Here is a 23,856-nt window from a genome sequence, read left to right on the forward strand (position 1 = left end):
GCCGCTGTGTCCCTGGCAACGGTGTCTGGCACCATTGCGCGGGTGCCGGTGCCATTTTTAAAAGGCTTTAAGCCCTGAGCAGCAATGTCGATGTTTAAAGGGACCAGAAATTTAATTTTTAATGAAAACGTTATATAACACATAAAAGCACCACTTCCAACCCCTCCCCCACCAATGATCACACAATAGGTTTATTTCCCTATACCCCCAAAAAAAACATTATTGACAGTCCCGAACTTTAAACCCTAACTTTGCACTCTTTGCGCTTCAACCCCTTCCCACCATTCCCACAGCCAATGAAAATTGTTTTCCCTGCTCCTCCCACCATGAAAATTTTATTCCTTCCCCCTCCCTACCCTCCCCACCAGGTTCTCACCTCGGAACTCTGTTTGGAGTTCTGAAGGTGGAACGGAGGCCGTAAAATTGGCCTGGGATGGCCGCCGCCTGCAGGTAAGTTAATCTTCATTTCATTAGGGTGCACTTTAATATGGAGATGAAGGACCCGTCACCTGGCGGTGGATGGGGGGGCTGCACCAAGGTGCCTCCGCTGCCGGCAATATGCAGCGGGCCCTTCTCGACGCCACGGGCCAAGACAAGCCTCTCCCCACAGAATTTTACCAGTCCCCGCACCCCAACCCGCGGCGTCGAGGGGCTGGTAAAATTCAGCCCCTGGTCTCTTGCACATCCCTGATTTTTATTGCTCTGCCATTGGTGGTCAGGCCTTCAGCTGCCTACCCCCTAAACCCTCGAATTCCCTCCCTTCACCCCGCCGCCTCCCAACCTCTCTGTTGTCCTTTAAGACGCTCCTTAAAGCCTACCACTTTGACAAAAGTTTTTCTCATGTGTCCCAATATCTCCTTATGTATCTCAACATCAAAATTTGCTTCATAATGCTCCCTTGAAATGCCTTGGAAGATTTTACTATGTTAAAGGCAATGTACAAATGTATGTTATTGTTGTCTCATATATATCCCCGCTCAATAAACACTATCAGACTCCCCTGGACAGAGTGATGTTAGGCTTGTGACTTGACACCTCCATTGTACTTGGAGTCAAACCAGCAGATCCTCTGCCTTCAGATATACTGACTGTCCTGAATCTGGTCAGTTGGATGGATCCTCTAACCCTCTAAGAGGCCAGCATCTGCTACAGCTGACTGGGCTGGTTTTGAAAAAGCAGGGAATCCTCTTCCAGCTCGGAGCTTCTAAGGAAGCTGTCCATAGTTTCCTTATCATTTGGATTAATTCTTAAAAGAAGTTTGAATGACACAGTTGCTGAAACTGCTACTTTATTCACACCTGTGTGAGTAGGTTATTACCAGACCAAACAATCATCAGTTGTTCCATGAATGTGGTCAGTTCTGCCCTGCATGCCCTGCTGCAAAGGAATACCAAAAAAACCTGGAGAGAAAGAATGCTAGTCTCAATGAGGCAGAGCATCAGTACAAGTTCAAGGTGGATGAAAATAAAGAAGAGCAACAAAAGAACACAAAGCTGAAGTAAAGGCGAAGTAACATTGACATACTCGCCATTGGTTAGCCCAAAAATGTTTCTGAAAATTTACATTGTTGGATTCTCACAGCAGCACAATGTTCAGTGTACTTATTTGTGAGTAAAATATCAAAATGAATAATTTTGGCGACAGAAACCCTCCCTTTATGAAACCAATTTGGATCAGTCCAAACAATGGCTGCTCAAGACAGGTTTCATTGAATTTTGTGTTTTGTTTGTCTTGCATTAAATAGTTTTTCTTTCAATTCTTACTTTTTTTAGATGACTCTGGAAGATGGGGAAAAGGTGGTTTGTTTACAGCTTTGGAAGCTAGATCTGATGAACCAAGAAAACAGTATGGGCGAGCAGGAAAAATGAAAGGTAAAGGAGAGCAGAATTTTAACAATTCATACTTTTCTCTTTTGTTTCCTTTATTTATTTTTAAATTACCTGCATCTTAAACCTCATTCAATCATTTTACAATATGAAAGTACAGGTTTACTGAATAAAATATCTTGTGTTTGGCATAGATTCATATTCAGGCTTGCATTGTACCCAGCACTGCATATTTCCTTTCTGGGAGGGTAATGGATTAATCTGTCAGTTTGTGAATAACTTTAGTGCCCCATTAGGCAGAATCAAGCTATCTCCCAATCTTGGTAACTATTTGATAATAAATCATTAGGTAAAGCTGTTGATCATGTTTGGCTAGTTTCCTCACTCTGCATCATTTTCATTCATCAAGACAACGATATGCAATGGGAATTCTCTTTCAATGAGTCACGTGACTTCACAAAATAAAGGAAAAAAGGGAGACCTGCATTAATATAGCACCTTTCATGACCTCAGAAAGTCACAATGCGCTTTAGTCAATTAAGTACTTTTGAAGTGTAGACACTGTTGTAATGCTTTGATTTCCAAAGTTACAAAGGAATTTGGACTGTGGTGCTCAAAGCTAGCCACCATATATAGAGCTCTTACTTTCATTTTTTGTGCTGAGCATAACTATTTACATGAATCATGAAGAATATTAGATTACCTATCTTTGATATGGTACTTCTTCAATTTAGTTCAAACTTCCCAAACATTTAGCCCTTTCCTTTTTCTCTCTGTTTGTGTATTTGTTTTTACCTTTCAATCCCTTAACTTTTGATCCTCTGTGTTACTCTGCACTTTTTCTTTTGGTAGGATCTTCTTCATCCTTTCAATTTTGATCATTCGTCAAAACTGCCTCACCACTTGTCCCTAGACACTCTCAGTCACTTGAAGTACTTTGAGCTTCCATTTTCGAGTGTGATTACTGCGTCGCTGTATCTCTGCTTTTGTCTCCTGTGAAAAGAACTGTGGTGTGTTGCCAGATTATGATTATTATCTATAGGAAGGGCTGGATAAAGATCACATTTTCGCTTGGCTACTGTCTCATGTCAAATTCTTAAAGAACAGTACAACTTATATTTATATAGCTCCTTTAATATAATAAAGTAGGCCAAGGCGCTTCGCAAGAACGTTATCAAACAAAATTTGACTGAGCGACATAAGGAGATATGAGGGCAAACTGACAAAAAGCTTTGTCAGAGAGGTAGATTTTAAGGAGCGTCTTAAAGGAAGAAAGAGAGGTGGAGAGATTTTGGGAGTAAATTCCAGAGCTTAGGGTCTCAGCAGCTGATGCTGGAGCAACTAAAATCAGGGACATGCAAGAGGCCAGAATTGGAGGAGTGCAGATATTTCAAAGGCTTGTACGGCTGGAGGTGGTTACAGAGATAGGGATGGGTGAGGCCATGGAGGTATTTGAAAACAAGGACAGGAATTTTTAAATCATAGCATTGCTTATTTGGGAGCCAATGTACGTCTGCAATCACAGAGATGATGGGTGAATGGGATTTGGTGCGAGTTAAGATATGGGCAGCAGAGTTTAGCCTTAGGTTTATGGATGGTGGAAGATGGGAGGACAGTCAGGAGTGATTTGGAATACTTAAGCCTAGCAGTAACAAAGGCATAGATGAGGGTTTCAGCAATAGGCAAACTGCTGTGGGGGCGGAGTCAGGCAGTGGTATGGAGGTGGAAATAGGCAGTCTTAATGATAATGTGGATATGTGATTGGAAGCTCATCTCAGGGTTAAATATAACACCAATGTTGCGAATCCTCTGGTTCATCCTCAGACTTGGTTGCCAGTACTTAATTGGAGGAAATTTCTGCTCATCCAGCACTGGACATTGGACAAGCAGTCAGACCATTTAGAGGCAGCGGATGGGCCAAGAGAGTGTTGGTAGTGAGGTAGAACTGGTTGTCAACAGCGTACATGTAGAAACTGATGCTGTGTTTTTGGATTATGTCACCAAGGGGCAGCAAGTGGATGAGAAAGAGGAGGGGTCCAAGGATAGATTCTTGGGGTCACCAAAGGAACGGTACAAGAGTGAGAAGAGAAGCCATTGCGATTGATTCTCTGGCTACAACTGGATACATAAGAATGGAACTTGAGAGTGCAGTTCCACCCAGCTGGGTGATGGTGGAGAGGCATTGGAGGAGGATGGTGTAGTCAACAGTGTCAAAGATTGAAAACAGGTCAAAAAGGACAAGGAGAGATAATTTACCACTGTTACGGTAACTTAGGATATCATTTGTGACTTTGATAAGAGCTATTTCGAAAATGTGGCAGGAGCAGAAATCTGATTGGAGAGGTTCAGAAATGGAGTTCTGGGTAAGTGGGCATGGATTTGGGATGTGACCACATGTTCAAGGACTTTGGAGTGGAAAGGGAGGACAAAGAAGGAGATATTAGGAGGGGTGACCAAAAGCTTGGTTAAAGAGTTGGGTTATAAGGAGGCCCTTAAAGCAGGGAGGGCGGTGAAGAGACAGATGGATTAGGAAGGGAATTCCAGAGCAGGGGGCTAGACGGTGGGAGGATGGGGTTTGGGGAGATGCACGAGAGGCCAGTCAAAGGAACGCAGTTCAGTGGTAGGGGATAGGCTTAAGGGTTGTAGGAGTGGAGGAAGTTACAGAGATAGGGGGAGGCATGGCCACTAAAGATCTAAAAACAAGGATGTTCATTTTATATTTTTTAGCTGTTAGGGGCATGGGAGCCAATGTACATCAGTAAGGATAGGGCTGATGGACAACAGGGTTTGGTATTGAATAGGATATGGGCAGCAGTGTTTTGATTGAGTTAAATTTTACGGAGGCTGACCAAAAGAATATTGTGAAAGTTAAGTCAAGAGATGACAAAGATATGGAGAGGGTATCAGCAGCAGATGGGGTGAGGCAAGGGCAGTGATGGGCAATATTATGGAAGTGGAAGTAGGCAGTCTTTGAAACGGAGTGTACATAGGGTTGAAAGCTCGGCCCAGGGTCGAACAGGATGTCAGGTTTGTGAATAGGCTGTTTCAACCTGAGACAGTCGCTGGGCAGGGGAATGGAATTTGTGGTGCGAGTACAGAGTTTGTGGCAGTGGATGAAGATAATGGGCTGCATTTTAAAAGCCCGCCACCGAAATAGGCAGTGGGCGTAAAAATCTGCGGCCTGCAGGCACAAGGTCCATGGCACAGAGCTGCCGTGATTCCAAATGTGGTGGCTCATTACCATGTCAGGGGTGGCAGCCCCTCCCCCCCCCCCCCGATAATGTGGAGGGGGTGGGCAGCCATCGCTGGCAACAGCATCCGGCGCCAATGCATAGGCATCAGTGACATTTTTAAAGGGCTTACAGCCCTCAATGAGCATTTAAATTTTAAAGAGACAGTGACTAATAAGTTTTAAAAAATTAATGAAATAAGCTTTCCATGTCCTCTCCCCCCCCCCCACCCACCCAATGGCGTTACATATCATTCCTGCCCTTCCCCCGCCCCCCACCGGAATACTTACTGTGAAAAATTAACCATCCCCGGACCCCCCCCAATGTTCAGAACCTTTGTCGTTTACCCCTTCCCATCACCCCCCAACCAATCCGAAGTGTTTTAACCCCAGTCCCCAACCATTTAACAGGACATCAACAGGTCGTAATATCTTACGTATTATGCTTTTAAGCAGAAGACTCTTAGCATATCAGACCTGAAGTAGCTCATTTAAATTTTAAAGGTGTTTAAAAATTTATATTTTAGGACTTCAGCAAAGCAACTGTGCTGATTTGTGAATTTTAACTTGGAAGTCTCATTAATCACAAAAAGTGTGTTGCATGTAGCAAGGAAAGATTAAATACAATCAAATACCACTCGCCATCAATTAACAAAATAATTAAACAATTAAATCAAATACTAATACAAAAGCAAAATAGTGTGAATGCTGGATATCAGGTAAAAACAGAAAATGCTGGAAATACTCAGCAGGTCTGGCAGCATCTGTGGAGAGAGAAACAGAGTTAACGTTTCAGATCTGTAACTTTTCATCAGAACCATTCTAATTGTTATCATTATTAAAAATAGTGACACAATCATGTCCTTATTTGTGTAATTTATCATTGGTTTTTGTATTACAATTACTTTATCATTCCAGACCTTTCTCTGGGCAGTGTTCTTTTATTTCCCATTGATGACAAAGAGTCAAGAAATGCAGGACAAGACTTGGTATGTAGGAATAGATTGCTTATTCTGGATTATTTTGATAATTTATATATTGTATCTCTTTGCACAGTGTAATATCTTGTACTAACCCATAATATCTACAAGAATAACTGACTATCATGTTGAATCTTATGAAGTTGTAGGAGTAATGAGTGCATTGTCACAACACAGTTTCAGAATAAAGTCTGACCTACTAAGCTAAAAGACAACTCAGATGTGGAAGTATGTAAGAAAACAATTTTTACTCTTTCTGAAAATAGAGGACTCTTACTGTTCATAGAAATTTATTTTCATTGAATGTTGCTCTGTGGAAACAGGCCTTTTGACTTATTGGGCTGAAATTTAACTGGAAAAAATAGGCGTGTTTGGACCAGGTATGTTTCTTGATCCCAAACCTGCCTCCAACCTGCCCACTTCTGCCTTTAACTGAAGCTGGAAGGTGGGTGGGCAGCCAACCTGACCCAAGGAGGCAGGTTGTAGCTTTAAATATGATAATGAGGCTGCGAGCATTATTGCCACTCAGCTTTTGAAATTTAACAGTTGATGCCTGAGTTACTTACGCTGTGGGGAACCTGGCAGCTTCCTCAAGGCGAGAACTTAGTGGATTCAGCAGGCTTGTGCCTTCACATTAACCTCTTGGATCCAGGGGCCTGTGTTCTCTATCCACTCCTGCGGGTCAGGTCAGTGAAAATTCTGCCCATCAAGTCAGTGTTGTTATTTTTCTCCACATAAGCAACCTCGTCTAATCCACTCTCCTCCTTGCTCTCCATATGCTTTAATATTTCTTATTCAAATATCTAATTCCCTTTTCGAAGAATTTATGAACACTTCTTCAACAATTGTTTGTGGAAGAAAATTTTATATTCTAACCACGCTGTTTAAAGACATTTTTTCTAATCTTCCTTAATTTGATTTGTGAATATCATAAGTTTGTGCCTGTCATTACTGTTTTACCGACCAGTAGAAGCAATTTATCATGTTTTAGCTTATCATACCCCTTCATAATAACCTCCATTAGGTCAACTCTTCACCTTTTCGGATATATATTTCTCTCTTCATAACTATATAGTTGGTCATCCCTGATAACAAAATGATGAATCTTCACTCCACATTTTATATTGCTTTTAAGTCTTTCCTCTAAAGGAATGCCCAAAACTGCTTAACTACAGTCTGATACAAGTTCAGCATTACTCCCTTGCTTTTGTATCCTATGTCTCTAATTTAAAAAAAAAATCAAAGGTTCCGCTTGCCTTTTGAATGGTCATATCTGCTTATGTTGCCATTTTTAATGACTTGTGTCTGTATACCAACTTAACGTCTGTCAAATATTACTTCATATTTTGCATTTGCCTTCTATCCAATGTTTTGATAGGCTCAAAATGCTCTCCCACAGTCTTTAAGAAAACTGTCACAATTTGCCATTCCCCATAATTTGCTGTCATCAGCAAATTACAATATTTTCCCCTCAATTCCTGAGTCCAGATCATTTATTTCATACAGTCGTAACGGCACAGAAGGAAGCCCTTCAAGTCCATGCTGGCTCACTGCAGACTAATCCAATCAGTCTCATTCCCCAGCTCTCTTCCCGTAGCCCTGCAAGTTTATTTCCCTCGTGCTCATCTCATTTCCTTTTGAAATCATTCATTGTCTCTGCTTCCACCACCCTCGTAGGCAGCGAGTTCCAGGTCATTACCAATTGCTGCACAAAAAAGTTCTTCCTCACACCCTCCTGCATCTGTTGCCCAAAACCTTAAATCTGTGTCCCCTACTCCTTATACTGTCAGCTGATGGGAATAGCTTTTCTTTGTCTACCCTGTCCAAACCTGTCAGAATCTTGTACACCTCTATCAAATCTCCCTCAATCTCCTTTTCTCCAAGATAAACAACACCAGCTTCTACAACCTAACCTTGTAGCTAAAATCCCTCATCCCTGGAACCATTCTAGTAAATCTCCTCTGCACCCTCTCTTCCTAAAGTGCAGTGACCAGAACTGGAAGCAATACTTTAGTTGTGACCGCATCAGAGCTTTATAAAGGTTCAGCAGAACCTCCCTGCTTTTGTACTCAATACCTCTATTTATGGAGCCCAAGATCCCATTTACTTTGCAAACTACGCTCTCAATATGTCCTGCCACCTTCAAAGATATATGCACATGAACCACACCCCCCCCCCCGCCCCCACCCAGGTCCCTCTATTCCTCTACATTTCTTAAAACAGTACCATTTAGTCTATATTGCCTCTCCCTAAACCTTTTGTCAAAGTGAATCACCTTACATTTCTTTGTGTTAAATTCCAACTGCCACTTGTCTGCGCATTCTGCTAGCCAATCTATGTCCAGTTGCAGTTAACTGGTATCATCCTCACTGTCTGAAGCTTTAATATAGACCCTGTGGAACACCACTTGATACATTTTTCTGGTTAAAGAAACTTCTTGTTTACTCCACTGTTTGCTTCCTACCCTCCAGCCATCCCCAAACATGCAACTACACCCCTTTAATTCCACGTTACCTTTGCCACTGGTCTTTTATAGGTATCTAATAAAATGTTTATTGAAAATCTACATAAAGCACGTCCATTGCATTTCCTTTATCTATCCTCTGTGTTATGTTTTCAAAGAATTCTATTAGGTAGGTTAAGCACAAATTTGAAATCTGTACTGTCTGACTCTCATGAACTCATGTTTCTCCAAGTGCTATGTAATTTCATCTTCTATTGTAGACTCCAGCAGCTTACCGATAACTGAAGTAATTCTAATTGGCGACTAATGTTTTGTTTGAAGAGGGATGTTGAATTTGCCACTGCCAAATCATTTCAAAATTTGCGAATGGCAGAAAATTTGGAGGTATTGTGAACTGTGAGAAGGATAGTGATAGACTTCAAGAAGACATAGACGGGCTAGTGGAATAGGAGGGTAAGTGGCATGTGAAATTTAATACAGAGAAGTGTGATGTGGTTCACTTCGGTAGGAAAAATGAGGAGAGGCAATATAAAAAGGGTATAGTTCTAAAGGGGCTGCAGGAGCAGAGGGACCTGGGGGTATATGTGCACAAATCATTGAAGGTGGCAGGGCAAGTTGAGAAAGCAGTTAATAAAGCATACGGGATCCTGGGCTTTATAAACAGGGGCATGGAGTACAAAAGCCAGGAGGTTGTGATAAACACTAGTTCGGCCTCAACTGGAGTATTGTGTTCAGTTCTGAGCACCACACTTTAGGAAGGATGTGAAGGCATTACAGACAGTGTAGAAAAAATTCACAAGAATGGTTCCAGGGATGAGGTACCTCAGTTATATGGATAGGTCGGAAAAACTGGGCTGTTCTCCATGGAGAAGAGATGATTAAGAGGCGATTTGACAGAGGTGTACGATACCATTAGGGGTCTGGACAGTGTAGATAGGGGGAAAACTGTTTCCTGTGGTGGCAGGATCAAAAGCCAGAGGGCAACGATTTAAGGTGATTGACAAAGGAACTGTGACATGAGGGAAAATGTTTTTACAGAATGGTTAGGATCTGGAATGCAGTGCCTGAGAGAGTGGTGGAGGCAGATTCAATCATGGCTTCCAAAAGAAAATAAGACAATTATCCGAAGGGAAAAAAATGCAGGGCTACTGGGAAAAGGTGGGGGAGTGAGACTAGGTGAGTTGCTCTTGCAGAGAGCTGGCATGGACACGAGGGGCTGAATGACCTCCTTCTGTGCTGTAATGATTCTATGATGTGGCGTGATTTTCCTTTCCAAGAAATGTTTTTAAATTGTAGCCAGAGCCTTTACTGCTTCTTACCTAGTTTTCACCAGGATCCTTAGACAAAACAAATACATGTTGATAATTTGTCTACTTTAAGTTTAGCTAACTTCTTTAATTTAGTTTATCTTCAAATAATAGTCCCCAGACTATTCTATTCCTATAAATGGTTACAGCAGAATAGCAGAGGGGGAGGAAAGCATGGAAAATCTATAAAGGGGAGTGTTGCCATTGTCCAGGAATGTGGTGAAAGAAAGGCAGAAATACCTCAGGGATGTGGACCACCCTGCCAGCTTTGTAACAATAATGGATTCCCACCTCAAGCACCAGTCCTCAACTCCCAGTGGCTTTGATGCAGCCATCCTCCAATGCCAGCAACAACTGTTCAAGACAAAATGGGCATGCTGGTTAAGATCTAAAGTTTTTAAACTCAATGGACTGGATTTTATAAGCGCCCGCGTGGGCCGCACACTAAAGAACCACCGTAATCTCTAGTGCGGCAGCTCATTTAAATAGCCAGGGCAGGCCGCCCCCACCACCATCAATCCCCCCCTCCCCCCACTGCCGATCACGTTAAAGGGCTGTTAGCACCACCCCCCCCAATAATAATTAAATTAATTATTTGCCCTTCGCCCCCCCCCACAAAACACTTACCTTTACCATCTGACCTTCCCCACCACCACAAACTTTCAACTACAACCCTTCCCACCATTCCTTACACCCATGAAGTTAATTTGACCCCATCCCTGCACTTTCACACTGATAAATGTACCTCCTCCCTCCCCACCAGTGTTGTGCCTCATTTCTCCAGACAGGGATCCAAAGGTACAGAGTGCCTGCTGCCGTGCCATCAAGAGGAGGCATGAGTATATTTAAATTAATTATTTTAATTGATTTGACTATTCAAATTATGAAACCGTCGCCCAGCGGCGGGGAGGCTGCCACGGTGCCTCCCACCACCTGCTGACGTCGAGGTCTCTGGCGGGCCTCATCCAGGGCCATCTTCAGGTGCAACACCACCCCGCCACTGATGCCGACATCAAGGGCTCCTTAAAATCCAGCCCAATATTAAGGCGAGCCTGAAGGGCTTCAATTTTAGTCCTGCCCTTTGTATCACCTTTATGCTGCAGAGTTGCTGTCGGGCATCTACTCACCAGATTACTGCAAGTAACATAATCACTATCATAGCAGAAAATTGAAGAATAGGCCAAATTCCAAGTACTTGCATATTCCCCTCTCCATCTCTAACCAATGATTAAAATTGTAGTTTGGCTGTATATTCTTTCTTACTCATGATTCTCACTTTAATCCTGTATTTTAAATGACATCCATTAGCCACAAAAGCATATTTCAGTCTTTTTTTTATATCCTTTGGTGAGATGTGCGCATCACTGGCAAAGCCTGCACTTGTTATCTATCCCTAATTGCCTTTGAGAAGTTGGTGGTGAGCTGCTTTCTTGAACCGCTGCACTCCATCTGGTGTAGGAACACTTACAGTGCTGTTTGGAAGGGAGTTCCAGGTTTTTGGCCCAGTGAAAGCGAAGGAATGGCGAAAAGGTTCAAATTCAGGATGGTTTGTGGCTAGGAGGGGCACTTGCAGGTGGTGGTGTTCACCTGCCTCTGCTGCCCTTGTCCTTCTCGGTGGTGGCGGTCGCTGGTTTGGAAGGTGCTGTCGAAGGAGGTTTGGTGAGTTGCTGCAGTGCATCTTGTAGATGTTACACACTGCTGCGACTGTGCACCAGTTGTGGAGGGAGTGAATGTTTGAAGGTTGTGGATGGGGTGCAGATCAAGCAGGCTGCGTTGTCCTCTATGGTATAAAAACAAGAAATGCTGGAATCACTTAGCAGGTCTGGCAGCATCTGTGGAAAGAGAAGCAGAGTTTCGGGTCAGTGACCCTTCATCGGTGTTCCTCTATGGTGTTGAGCTTCTTGAGTGTTGTTAGAGCCGTGCTCATCCAGGCAAATGGAGCGTATTCCATCAAACTCCTGACTTGTGCCTTTTAGATGATGGACAGGCTTTGGGGGAATCAGGAGGTGAGTTACTTGCTGCAGAATTCGCAGCCTCTGATCTGTTCTTGTAGCCACAGTACTTATATGGCTGGTCCAGTTAAGTTTCTGGTCAATGGTAACCCCAAGGATATTAATGTTAGTGGGGGATTCAGTGATGGTAATGCCATTGAATGTCCAGGGGAGATGGTCATTGCCTGGCACTTTTGTGGCACGAATGTTACTTGCCACCTATCAGCCCAAGCCTGAATGTTGTCCAGGTTTTGCTGCACATGGACACGGACTGCTTCACTATCTGAGGAATCACAGGTCGTACTGAACACTGTGCAATCATCAGAGAATATCCGGATATCCCCACTTCTGACCTTATGATGGAGGGAAGATCATTGATGAAGCAGCTGAAGATGGTTGGGCCTAGGACTCTACCCTGAGGAACTCCTGTTGTGGTGTCTTTGGGCTTAGATGTTTGGCCTCCAGAAACCACAACCATCTTCCTTTGTGTTAGGTACGACTCCAAACAGCAGAGAGTCTTCCCCCTGATTCTCACTGACTTCAATTTTGCTAGGGCTCCTTGATGTCACACTCGGTCAAATGCTGCCTTGATGTCAAGGGCAGTCACTCTAACCTCATAATGTCATCTACATACCTTGGTTAGACTATAACTTTGTATTGCCTCTCTACAATATATTATATTTGTACAAGTTCAGATTATCCATGTTGTGGATATTTAAATAGTTAATAATGCCTATAGTTTAAATATGTTTAACCAAGAGAATGTTTTTTATAGTTGGCATTGATAGTTGCCCAGCAAAGAGACCATTCCAATAATCTCTCTGGAATCAAACTGACAGCTTTAGAAGAAGGACTGCAAAAGCTCCACAGAGCTGCCAAGGAAAGAAATGGTATGTGAATGTTAAAGTGTTAGTGTAAATGTAGCCTCAGAAACCAGCAATGCAGCATCAAAGCTGACACTTAAGTTACATGCAAGACTGGAGTCACAGAGTGGAAACAGAATCTTACTCAGCTTTGCTTCCTGAATCAGGTTATGCCCTGACTATGGATTTACACTAAAATTTTGGTATTGGTGTGAAGTTGAAATGGCTTCAACACCAGTACTATGGTTGTAGTGTAAATGAAGCATAGATTTTACAGAAGAGGAACTGGCTGTTTGGCTCAACCGGTCCATGCTGGTGTTTATGCTCCACATGAGCGTCCTCCCAACTTACTTCATTAGCCTAAGTTTATTTTACTTGCGCTCAACTAATTAAAATATAACATTTCTTTTAAGCAATCTAAAGGGCTTAAAACTCACTAGCTATCATTCACATGTTGTGAAAGAAGCTTATTCCCATAATATGTTACATCACCCAGCAATTAAATATAATCCACTGGGATTATGCCATAAATTTTGGCTCAAAAGAATAGAAATACTCTTTATACATTTTGGTAATTTTATAATCATATAATTTGATGCATCAAGTGCCCCTTTCAAAGGAAAATTACTTTGTCTGTCAAATGATTAGTTTTTTTTTACTGGGTTGGAAAGTAATTGAAAATTCCTCCTTAGTTTTTAATGCATCACAATTAGAAAAGAAACAAAGGTGCTAAGACGTTTGAATATTTTGTTTGACGTTTCTCAATGCAAAACACAGTCTACCCCAAGGACCACAGTCATTTTCTTATGCTCACGAATTTGAATTATCCAAAAATTTGAATTAAACAATGTAACAGGACAGAATTGGAATTTAGTGTTTCAAAGTTTAAATGGTCAAATAATTTGAACTAACTGACTAAAGTAAGACGAGTGAACTAATTGATACAGATCAAACAAGAACATTTTGATAAAAGCAAAATACTGCGGATGCTGGAAATCTGAAACAAAAACAAGAAATGCTGGAATCACTCAGCAGGTCTGGCAGCATCTGTAGAAAGAGAAGCAGAGTTAACGTTTCGGGTCAGTGACCCTTCTTCGGAAATCAGAACATTTTGATTTTATTTAACTTAAAATAATAGTGTTTACTAATGAATTAACTTATTTATGCAAATTGTGGTGGTTAAATTTAAAACTAGCGCATATGTGACACCGCTATAACTTTATATATTTTTCTAGTCAATCCTCTTCAAAACATTTTTACCATATACTAGTAAATAAAAAATATTAGTATACAATTGCATGCACAATTACATTTTGATGTATATTTGAATCATATTTAATTCTTTTTTCAGCAAGTGTGCATCTCCCACGAATAGGACATACAGCCAAAGGATTTAACTGGTATGGCACCGAAAGACTTATTCGGAAATACCTTTCATCAAGAGGGATAGCAACATACATGTATCCTTGTGATGTCCATTGTTTATTTTCCAGGATAAGTTACAGGTTTTTTAGTTTCCTGGACTAAGAAATTTTAAAAATCTGAATGCAAGTAAAAGCTTTATCAACATAAGCTTCCACACACTGCATGTAAACTGTGCTCTTCAAAATATTACTTTTAGGTGTATATTGAATTCTTAGGGACACAAATAAAATGACTGAGATTGGAACTTAGGCAAGTCCTTACCATGCTTATGATATTGCTGATCTTTTGCTACTAATTGAATCTGATTTTTCTGCAATTCTCTGGTTCAAACTACATTCTTGACCTTGCTTCCAAGCCCGGCTTTCGCCTGATATCTGAAAATCCTCTGCTACCTCTTTCTTGCCTGCCTTGGTGTGTGGGTGTTGGCTTCAATACTTCCAGGCACAATCTGTAGGATTTCCTTGCCATTCACAGTCTTCAACCTAGATGTGAAGGTACTTTGATACCCCTAAAGGAGACTAAGATGGGCAGTGAAGAGAACAGGGAGAAAATAGTTGCTTAAAAGCCATCAATTGCAGTTTTAAAAATCAATTAAGTTGCTGTCTAAAACAACAGAGCTACTTGAGTTAAGTACCTTGCCTCTCACCCACCCACTCCACTTCATCAGAGGTGTGCATGATGAGGGGTGGGAAGTACTAAAGTCAGGAAAAGAAGAAGAATTAAATATTTCAAAAATACAAAAAGGGCGATGAACAAATTCAAAAGGAAATGGTAAAAGTTTAGTGAGGCAATCCAACCAAGGTTTCATATTTTGGGATCTTTTGACCATCTTTCCACAGAGAGAATTTAGAATAAAATTACTTTAAGTGTATTCTAAAACATAGTTGGGGTGAAATTGGATGGTGCCTGCCTGCCTGCCAGCACAAACTCAGTGAAATGATGAATTCCTTTGCCAGAATGGGTAGGCCCGAGACACACTTGATATTTGGCTTTCTTTAAATTTGACCGGCAAGCTATGGATGCCTGCGAAGCATGCCCAGGCAGGGCACTGTTGAAGCGGATTTAAATTTCAGGCCACTGCATTGCTTGCAGCGTCCCTCAGGTAGAGAGTCAATTGGTTGAAGGTTGAGCAGTAGCCTTCAGGACTGCTGTGAATCAAGGAAGACCACCCCCCATTCCTCCCAGCTCCACATGCAGATAAATTATTTTTTTTAAAACCTAACTGTTTGGCGTTCTCCTGCAGTTCTTTTAAGTAACACTGGTGAGGAAGCATTATGTAGATATGGTTATCCTGAATGCAGAAGACCTAATTTCAAAAAGAGATCCTGAAACAGGTGTAAGACCCCTATTTCCATATGTATAACTGGTGCTCTGTATGGTCACTTGCTGTGAAATTTGTCAAGCAGCTTGATGTAATGCATCAAGCCTAGTACCACCAAGTATTTGCTCAGTTGTCTTCAGCGTGAGATATATTTCTTGAATGCCTCACAGAAGAGATTTATGATTGTTCATTGCTTCTTTTTTCTGATTAGTCAGAAGCTATGGAGAAGGTGCAGTCCATATACGAAAACCAAAAACCCTTAATGTAGATTTCTGAGTAACTTGATTTGGAGCCCTTTAAATATGGTGATAGGTTTCTTCAATGCCAAACACCTGGCTGACTGAAAAATGAATTCATAGAAAGACAGTCAATGTATACCTTTTTAACCATCAGTTTCAGGAGGTGCAGGGAACAAGTAATACGGCTGCCTGCCTCAGGTATGAATGGAGCACGTTAAAAGGTGTAGACAGGGAGAAGGGGGTAAAACAAACTTGAGGGTCTCACATCTAACTATATATAAATATATACAATTGACTTGCCATTTTATTAGATGTTGATGTTTTGTTTTCTTTATACACAGAAAAGAGAATGAAACCAATCTTGTCCATTCATTGAGCCCTCTAGATTCTTTGTGATTTGATAGAGCGTATAGTATAGTAACTTTTCATTAAGGTGTTTTCAGTGAACTTTGTACTTACGGTCTACTGTATCAAACAACCCAATTTAACTTTTCCAAAGATTCATTCCCTTACAAAATATGCCAGCTACTATTTCAAAAGACATCATGCCTCTGCATCTGCTTCTGGATCCTCAGTCTCTACCATCAAAACATCAGCTATGCAGGATAAAGCAAACAGAAATAGGACAGAGGGCGGTGCTACAGAACAATCAGCAGAAAGTCCAGCCATTCTACCAAATTTCATGTCTGGAGTGAGTGTTTACTTCTTCAATATATCAGAAAAGAAGAAGCTAAGCCGTTATTTGATTACATATCCTTTTTCTTCATATGGTGTGAATAATCTGATGTATTGTGGTCATTCTTTCACAACTATTTTTTAGGTTTCAAAATAATGCCAGTCAGCATTGCTGAAGTAATCATTTTCCAATAATTAAGTTGTGCATTTTCGATTTTGTTGACCTAGCCACTGAACGCTATCTTTGGTTAGTGGTAAACAATCCCAATTGTCACTGAATATTGATTTACATTTTAATCCTGTACTGAGAATTTGGAATAGGATTATAGCATTTTCAATTAGACGTTTTGGTGTTTTGGACTTGTGTCAACTCAGAACACAGTAAAAATGCTGAAATGAATAGAACCTATTTTTGGACTTCGGCTTCAAACGGATTTTAGGCAGGTTTATGCTGGCAACCAATGTTCCCGCTAAGTTGCACACAGCCATGCAGCAGCCTGGAAGATATCATGCAGGCTTTGCTCCATGATGTATACTGTGTGGGGCAATGGAAAAAAATAATTAAAAGAGATTTTGCACAACAACTAAATTTTAAAGGGAACATTGCTGGCACCTGGTTACAGTTACAACAGTGCCCCATCTCAACTTAATCACAGGAGTAAGTTGAGCCATCCAAAAACAGAGGCCAGAAATGATACATCACTATTAATCATTTCAAGAAGCTGCAGAAAAAAAAACCCTTGACTCCAAAGTACTGGATGCTAATGCCACCACAATTAGAAAAGGACACCTGAAAAAAAAATCGATGAAGTCCTGATTCATGAACTTGAATTATATCCTGTGGTGGAGAAGACAAGGAGACAAGCAGCTCTGTATTTGTCTTTGTGGCCTCTATGTCCTTGCCCCACTTAGAACCAGGATGGAGAATCAGAATTTGACCCCAATCTCAAATACAGTTGGTATGTCATTTCTAGAAATGGGTATGGTCCTGTGTTTTGCTCTGTGGATACATCAATTTTTTTCATTTCCTCACTTATACAGATCCATTCTTCTCAAAAGAGTTGGAAAGTATGATTTTTTTTAAAAATTTCAATTACTAGCTAATGTTATGACACTCTCAGCCAACCATGTTGTGCTACTTTGTGCTGTAGACCCATACAGACTAGGAACTAGATTAATATTGCCTCAGATCATTTCACATTGGGAGTCTTACATCCATATATCAATTTAGGTTGAAGAAGGGAACAACAACAATATGCATTTATATAGCACTTTTAAAGTAGAAAAATGTCCCATAGCACTCCACAGAAGTAGAACAAAAACTGACCCCGAGACAAAAAAGTAGAGATTGGGAGGGGTGAACAAAAACTTAGTGAAAGAGGTGGTTTTTAGGAAGTCTTCCAGGAGCAGAGGGAGGTGCAGAAATGGAAGGCTTTCTGGAGAGAATTCCAGAAATGAATCAGGCGGCTGATGAGGGATTGGAGATGGTGGCCAGGTTAGTGCAGATACAGGAGTTAACGTGGATATTTTGAGAGGGGGGGAATTGATAATCGTGTTTTTGAAATGTAGGGGGACAGTGCCTGAGAAGAGAAAACCATTTATAATATTACCTAAAATAGGAACTTTGGGAGGAAGTTGGATGATCAGGAGTTTAGTGGGAATGGGACTGGGAGGTCTAGTAGATGAAATGAGCTGCAAACAGGCAGAGAGAAAACATGGGAACAAAACTAGAGGAGAATGAGTGTTCAAGGATGGGGAAAGATATTTTGGGGGTATTTTGACCTAATGGACAAGAAGAAGCAAGCAAGCAGCAGAGGCAACTGAATAGATGGTTTCTATCTTGGAGATAAGGAAATCCATGAACGCTTCATATTTGTTAGAGATAGAATATTGTGTGAACAAGTTCTTGTTTCTTATCTCAAATAGGGCTGACTACATTCTTTTCAGTTCTGAATTTATTATACATTCAATTGTGAATTGTTGTGATTTTCCTTCTGTGGTGATTACTTTCTTTAATGTGAATGCACTTATAATGGTGACGTAGATCAGAATTTCTGCGCTGAAACCACTCATATTGTGGCACAAGTGGATGATTCTAGCCAAATGCAGGTAAACAGCATCGGCTTATAGTAAAATTTTCCTTTTATCTTTTTTCATTTATATTTTCAGTTTTCCTTATCACTTTCCCACAATTGCATGTTACTTCATACTGTTCCAAAACAAACTATTTGCATTTTTACAATGTTCCAAATATACAGGAAAATGTCTTGAAGTGATTTCTATTGAGGAGGGAAGAAATACATTGAGCAGGAAGGAAAAATGGAAAATAAGACGAGGTTAATGTGGGGAATCCCAAAATATGATTGAAGACAATAATTTTGAGAAGGTTTTTGAAAGGAAGAAGGGAAGTGACAAGGCGACGGTAACTGGGAAAGGAGTTCTAGTGGCTAATAAAGAGCCACCAGTAATGGAGGGTCAGGAAACTTGTCCATTATTCAAGGATTGCTGGGTGTGGTTGAGTACATAAGACTGAAGGAGGCCACTGAGACCGGGTGAGGAAGGCCTCAGAGGAATTTGAAAGCATAGGTCAGAATTTTGAAGTCAACCGCTCGGCCATGGGGAACCAGTGAAGCTTGACTTTGTGTGGGTGAGGCTATGGGCTGAATGGATATGACTAGTGGAGGGTTGAGGTGGGGGAGGTCGGCTGGAGACTGAGCTAAAAGAGTATCAAACAAAGCAAAGCTTGTGTTGATGAAGGCCTGGACCCAGGTTTCAGTGGTGGTGAGGGAGGGGTGAGGCCTGAGTCAGGCAGTAATGTGGAGGTGCAAATGTGGGGAAGATCTTGGGCTCGAGCAATATGCCAACATTTTGCATCTCTTGTCTTTGCCTGAAAGGAAGTTGTTGGAGTCGAGGCCTGCATCAATGTATACTGTATTTGCTGCTCACAATGTGGTCTCCTCTACATTGGGGAGACCAAACACAGATTGGATGACCATTTTACAGAACACCTCTGCTCAGTCCGCAAGCTTGAACCCGAGCTTCCAGTTGCTTGCCATTTTAATTCACCACCTTGATCTCGTGCACACATTTCTGTCCTCGGCCTGCTGCAATGTTCCAGTGAGGCTCAATGCAAGCTTGAGGAACGGCACCTCATCTTCCGATTTGGCACTCTACAGCCTTCTGGACTCATCATTGAGTTCAACAATTTTACAGCATGATGGCCTTTTTTATTTTATTTTATTTTTTAACCATGGGCCTGTTTTAAACATGTTTTTCAGTTTTTTGCTTTTGGACAGAGCTGTTCATCAATGCAATAGACAGGGATAAGCAAGCTTCATTGAACCAGGGTTGGTCCCCCGGCTTGATGGTAATGGCAGAGTGAGGGATATGCCAGGCCATGAGGTTACAGATTGTGGTTGACTACAATTCTGCTGCTGTTGATGGCCCACAGCAGCTCATGGATGCCCAGTTTTGAGTTGCTAGATCTGTTCGAAATCTATTCCATTTAGCATGGTGGTAGTGCCACACAACACGATGGTGGGTACCCTCAGTGTGAAGACGGGACTTCGTCACTCCAACCAATACGGTCATGGACAGATGCATCTGTGACAGGTAGATTAATGAGGACGAGGTCAAGTAGGTTTTTCCCTCTTGTTGTTTTCCTCCACCTGCAGCAGACCCAGTCTAGCAGCTATGTCCTTTAGGACTCGGCCAGCTAGGTCAGTAGTGGTGCTACTGAGTCACCCTTGGTGATGAACATTGAAGTACCCCACCCAGAATACATTTTGTGCCCTTGCTACCCTCAGTGTGGTAGGTGGTAATCAGCAGGATGTTTCCTTACACATAGTTGACCTGATGCCATGAGACTTCCAGAGTCAATGTTGAGGACTCACAGGGCAACTCCGTCCAGACTGTATACCACTGTGCTGCCACCAATGGTGTTTCTGTCCTGCCAATGGGACAGGACATACCCGGGGATGGTGATGGTGTTGTCTGGGACATTAGCTAGAAGGTATGATTCTGTGAGTATGACTATGTCAGGCTGTGGCTTGACTAGTCTGTGGGACAGCTCTCCCAATTTTGGCACAAGTCCCCAAATGTTAGTAAGGAAGACTTTGCAGGGTCGACAGGGCTGGATTTGCCATTATTTCCATTGCTTAGGTCAATGCCGGGTGATCGGTCTGGTTTCATTCCTCTCCTTAGACTTTGTAGCTGTTTGAGACAACTGAGTGGCTTGCTAGGCCATTTCAGAGGGCAGTTAAGAGTCAACCACATTGTTGTGGGTCTGAAGTCACATGTAGGCCAGACCAGGTAACAACGGTAGATTTCCTTCCTTAAAGGACTTTAGTGAACAAATAATAAAATTAGAAGAAAAAGAATACAAAAATGCAAAAACTAACACACATCTTGGCTAATGGGATGATACAAATAGTAAGAGCTACAAAAAGGGAGAATGAAAAGAAACTTGCAAGGGATATCAAAGTCAACACATTTTTTTACAACCATGTTAGGAAAAAGAGGGGGGTCAGGAGCAATGTGGACCCCTTGAAAACTGATAAAGTGATATTGTTAATGAAAATAAGGAAATAACAGACATATTGAATCATTGTTTTGCATCAGTATTTACAGTAAATGATCGTAAGCAAAATAACAGTAATGAAGTAAATAATGGCACTAAAGAGTGACAAATCCCCAGGACCAGAGGCTTTCATGTCAGGGTTTTGAAGGAAATAGGTGATAACTTTACAGATGCCCTAACTATAATCTTCCAAAGTTCTCTCGATTCAGGAACCGTTCCTTTAGATTAATAAATTGAGCATCTTATTCTGCTATTTAAGAAAGATGATAAAGGGAAAACAGGAAATTACAGATCATTTAGTCTAACATCTGTTGTCATGTAATTACTCGAGTCTGTAATTAAGGAGAAGGTGACTGAGCACCTTGAAAGTTTTCAGCTGATCAGAGAGCTAGCATGGATTTGTGAAGCATAGGTCATGCCTGACAAACCTGATTGAATTTTTTGCATAGGAGATTAAAGTAGCGGATGGGGGGAATGTCCATAGATATTGTTTATATGAGCTTCCAGAAGGTATTTGATAAAGTCCTTCATAAGAGAATGTTCGCTCAAGTTGAAGCTCATGGAATTGAAGGCAAATTATTGACCTGGTTAGGAAATTGGCTGAGCAGCAGGAGACAGAGAATAGGGATAATGGGCATTTATTCTTATTTGTAGAATGTTAGAATGTGACTAGTGGTGTGCTGGAGTTTCAACTGTTCACCATACCTATTAATGACTTAGATAATGGGATAGAAAGCAACATATCCAAATTTGCCGATGACACAAAGATAGGCAGCATCGTAAGCAGTGTAGATGGAAGCATAAAATTACAAAGATATTGATAGATTAAGTGAATGGACAAATGTAGAAAATGGGTTCAATATATGCAAATATGACATCATTCACTTTAGATCTTGAACAGGGTATTTTCTAAATGGTAAAAAGCAAACAGTGGAGGTCCAAAGAGTCTTGGGGATCCAGTTACATAGGTCATTAAAATATCATGAGCAGGAACAGAAAATAATCAAAAAGTGTAATGAAATGCTGGCCTTTATATCTAGAGGAATAGAATACAAGGGAGTGGAAGTCATGCTTCAGCTATACTAATTCCTGGTTAAACCACACCTGGAGTACTGTGTTCAATTCCAGACACCAGACCTGAGGAAGGATATATTGGCCTCGGAGGGAGTGCGGCATCGATTTACTAGAATCACACCTGAACTCCATGGGTTAAATTACAGGGAGCAATTACACAAACTAGGGTTGTATTTCCTGTAAGTTAGAAGGTTAAGGGTGAATTAATTTGAAATTTTCAAGATATTCAGGGAAACAGATAGGGTAGGGGTAGATAGAGAAACTATTTCCACTGTTTGGGGAGTCTAGGACTAGGGCGCATAGTCTAAAAAATTAAGAGTTAGACGTTTCATGAGTGAAAAAATTGTGCTGCATCTTGTCAGCATATATTGCATGGGACAGGAAGAATGTGTACCATTAGGAAGGGCTGCACCTGAACCAAGCTGGAACCAAGATCCTAATGGAAATGATAGCTAGGGCTGTAAATAAGACTTGAAATGACAGAAAGCTAACAATAAAAGAATCAGGAACACAGAGTAAAGGACAAACTAAAGGAAGGAATAAGGATAACATGAATAGCCAGAGATCAGATAAAATTACAGAGCATAAAGGTAAAATAACTACGAAAAAGAGAGGAATAACAAATAAAAACAATTTAAACTGCGAGCACAACAACGTACGGTGTATTCAAAACAAAATGGATGAACTGAAGGCAATAATTTGTAATTTGTAAATAATGTTGCAAGTTCTCCCAGTGACTGCGTGGGTTTTCGCCGGGTGCTCCGGTTTCCTCCCACAGCCAAAGACTTGCTGGTTGGTAGGTAAATTGGCCATTGTAAATTGCCCCTAGTGTATGTAGGTGATAGGGAATATGGGATTACTGCAGGGTTAGTATAAATGGGTGGTTGTTGGTCGGCACAGACTCGGTGGGCCGAAGGGCCTGTTTCCGTGCTGTATCTCTAAATAAATAAAAAATAAATAAACAAGTAGCTCGATATCAAAATTTGCAGATGATACCAAACTCGGGGGGTATAGCTAGCACTGAGGAAGAACGCAACATGCAAATAAATTACCTTAGAAAACTTGCAGAATGGGCAGTTAAGTGCCAAATTAATTTTAACATAGATAAATATGAGGTGATGTATTTTGGTAGGAAAAATAGAAACATCACCTCTACCTTAGAAGCTAAAAAACTGAATGGGACAGAAGAGCAAAGAAATCTGGGGACACAGGTAAACAATTCATTAAAAGTAACATTGTAGGTCAATAAAGCAATTAAAAATGATAACAAAGCATTGGGATTTATTTCAAGGCGTATATGATTTAAAAAAGTAGTGAAGTTATGTTAAATTTGTATAGAACCTTGATCAGGTTACACTTAGAGTAGTCTGCACAGTTCTGGTCTCCATGCTGTAAAAATAACATGGAAGCACTGAAGAATGTGCAAAAAAAGATTTACCAGGATAATACTAAAACTGAGAGATGAACTATCAGGAAAGATTGAACAAGTTGGGACATTTTTCTTCAGAAAATAGAAGACTTAGAGGTGACTTGGTAGACGTCTTTAAAATTACAAATGGGTTGGACAGGGTAGATGTGGAGAGAATGGGCAGGATTTTTGGGCCCCAGTGAGATCGGGAATGGAGGCAGACGGAGTCCGAAAATACTGGCGCCGGCTTGCATGCCAGTTTCCTAACACTGTTCCCGGCACCGGCCATTTTTGGGGGAAGTGTGTTCAGGGCCCAACAAGGATGCCCATCCCTACAAGGCCGTCAGCCATTGGGTTCATTAAGAGCCTTGTTAACAATAGGTAAAGGAGGCCAACTGGCATTTTCCAGTCTGCCTGCAGTTTCCCGACTTGACGGGGTGCAGCTCAACTGCCTGGAGGCGGGCACCCAGTGGCA

The 23,856-nt window shown here is 41.3% G+C and overlaps 1 protein-coding gene across 1 annotated transcript in view; it reads left to right on the forward strand.

The window, feature by feature from the left end:
- Nucleotides 1-23,856, forward strand: part of chd1l (chromodomain helicase DNA binding protein 1-like) — a 131,437-nt gene that overhangs the window by 104,968 nt on the left and 2,613 nt on the right. The window contains exons 19-24 of the mRNA XM_068041034.1: nt 1,773-1,871; nt 5,974-6,044; nt 12,573-12,687; nt 14,012-14,120; nt 16,171-16,393; nt 18,346-18,429. Of these exons, the coding sequence (XP_067897135.1) occupies nt 1,773-1,871; nt 5,974-6,044; nt 12,573-12,687; nt 14,012-14,120; nt 16,171-16,393; nt 18,346-18,429 (701 nt within the window). The remainder of the gene's footprint in view (nt 1-1,772; nt 1,872-5,973; nt 6,045-12,572; nt 12,688-14,011; nt 14,121-16,170; nt 16,394-18,345; nt 18,430-23,856) is intronic.

Source organism: Heterodontus francisci, chromosome 10 (assembly GCF_036365525.1).
Source record: "Heterodontus francisci isolate sHetFra1 chromosome 10, sHetFra1.hap1, whole genome shotgun sequence".
NCBI lineage: Eukaryota > Metazoa > Chordata > Chondrichthyes > Heterodontiformes > Heterodontidae > Heterodontus > Heterodontus francisci.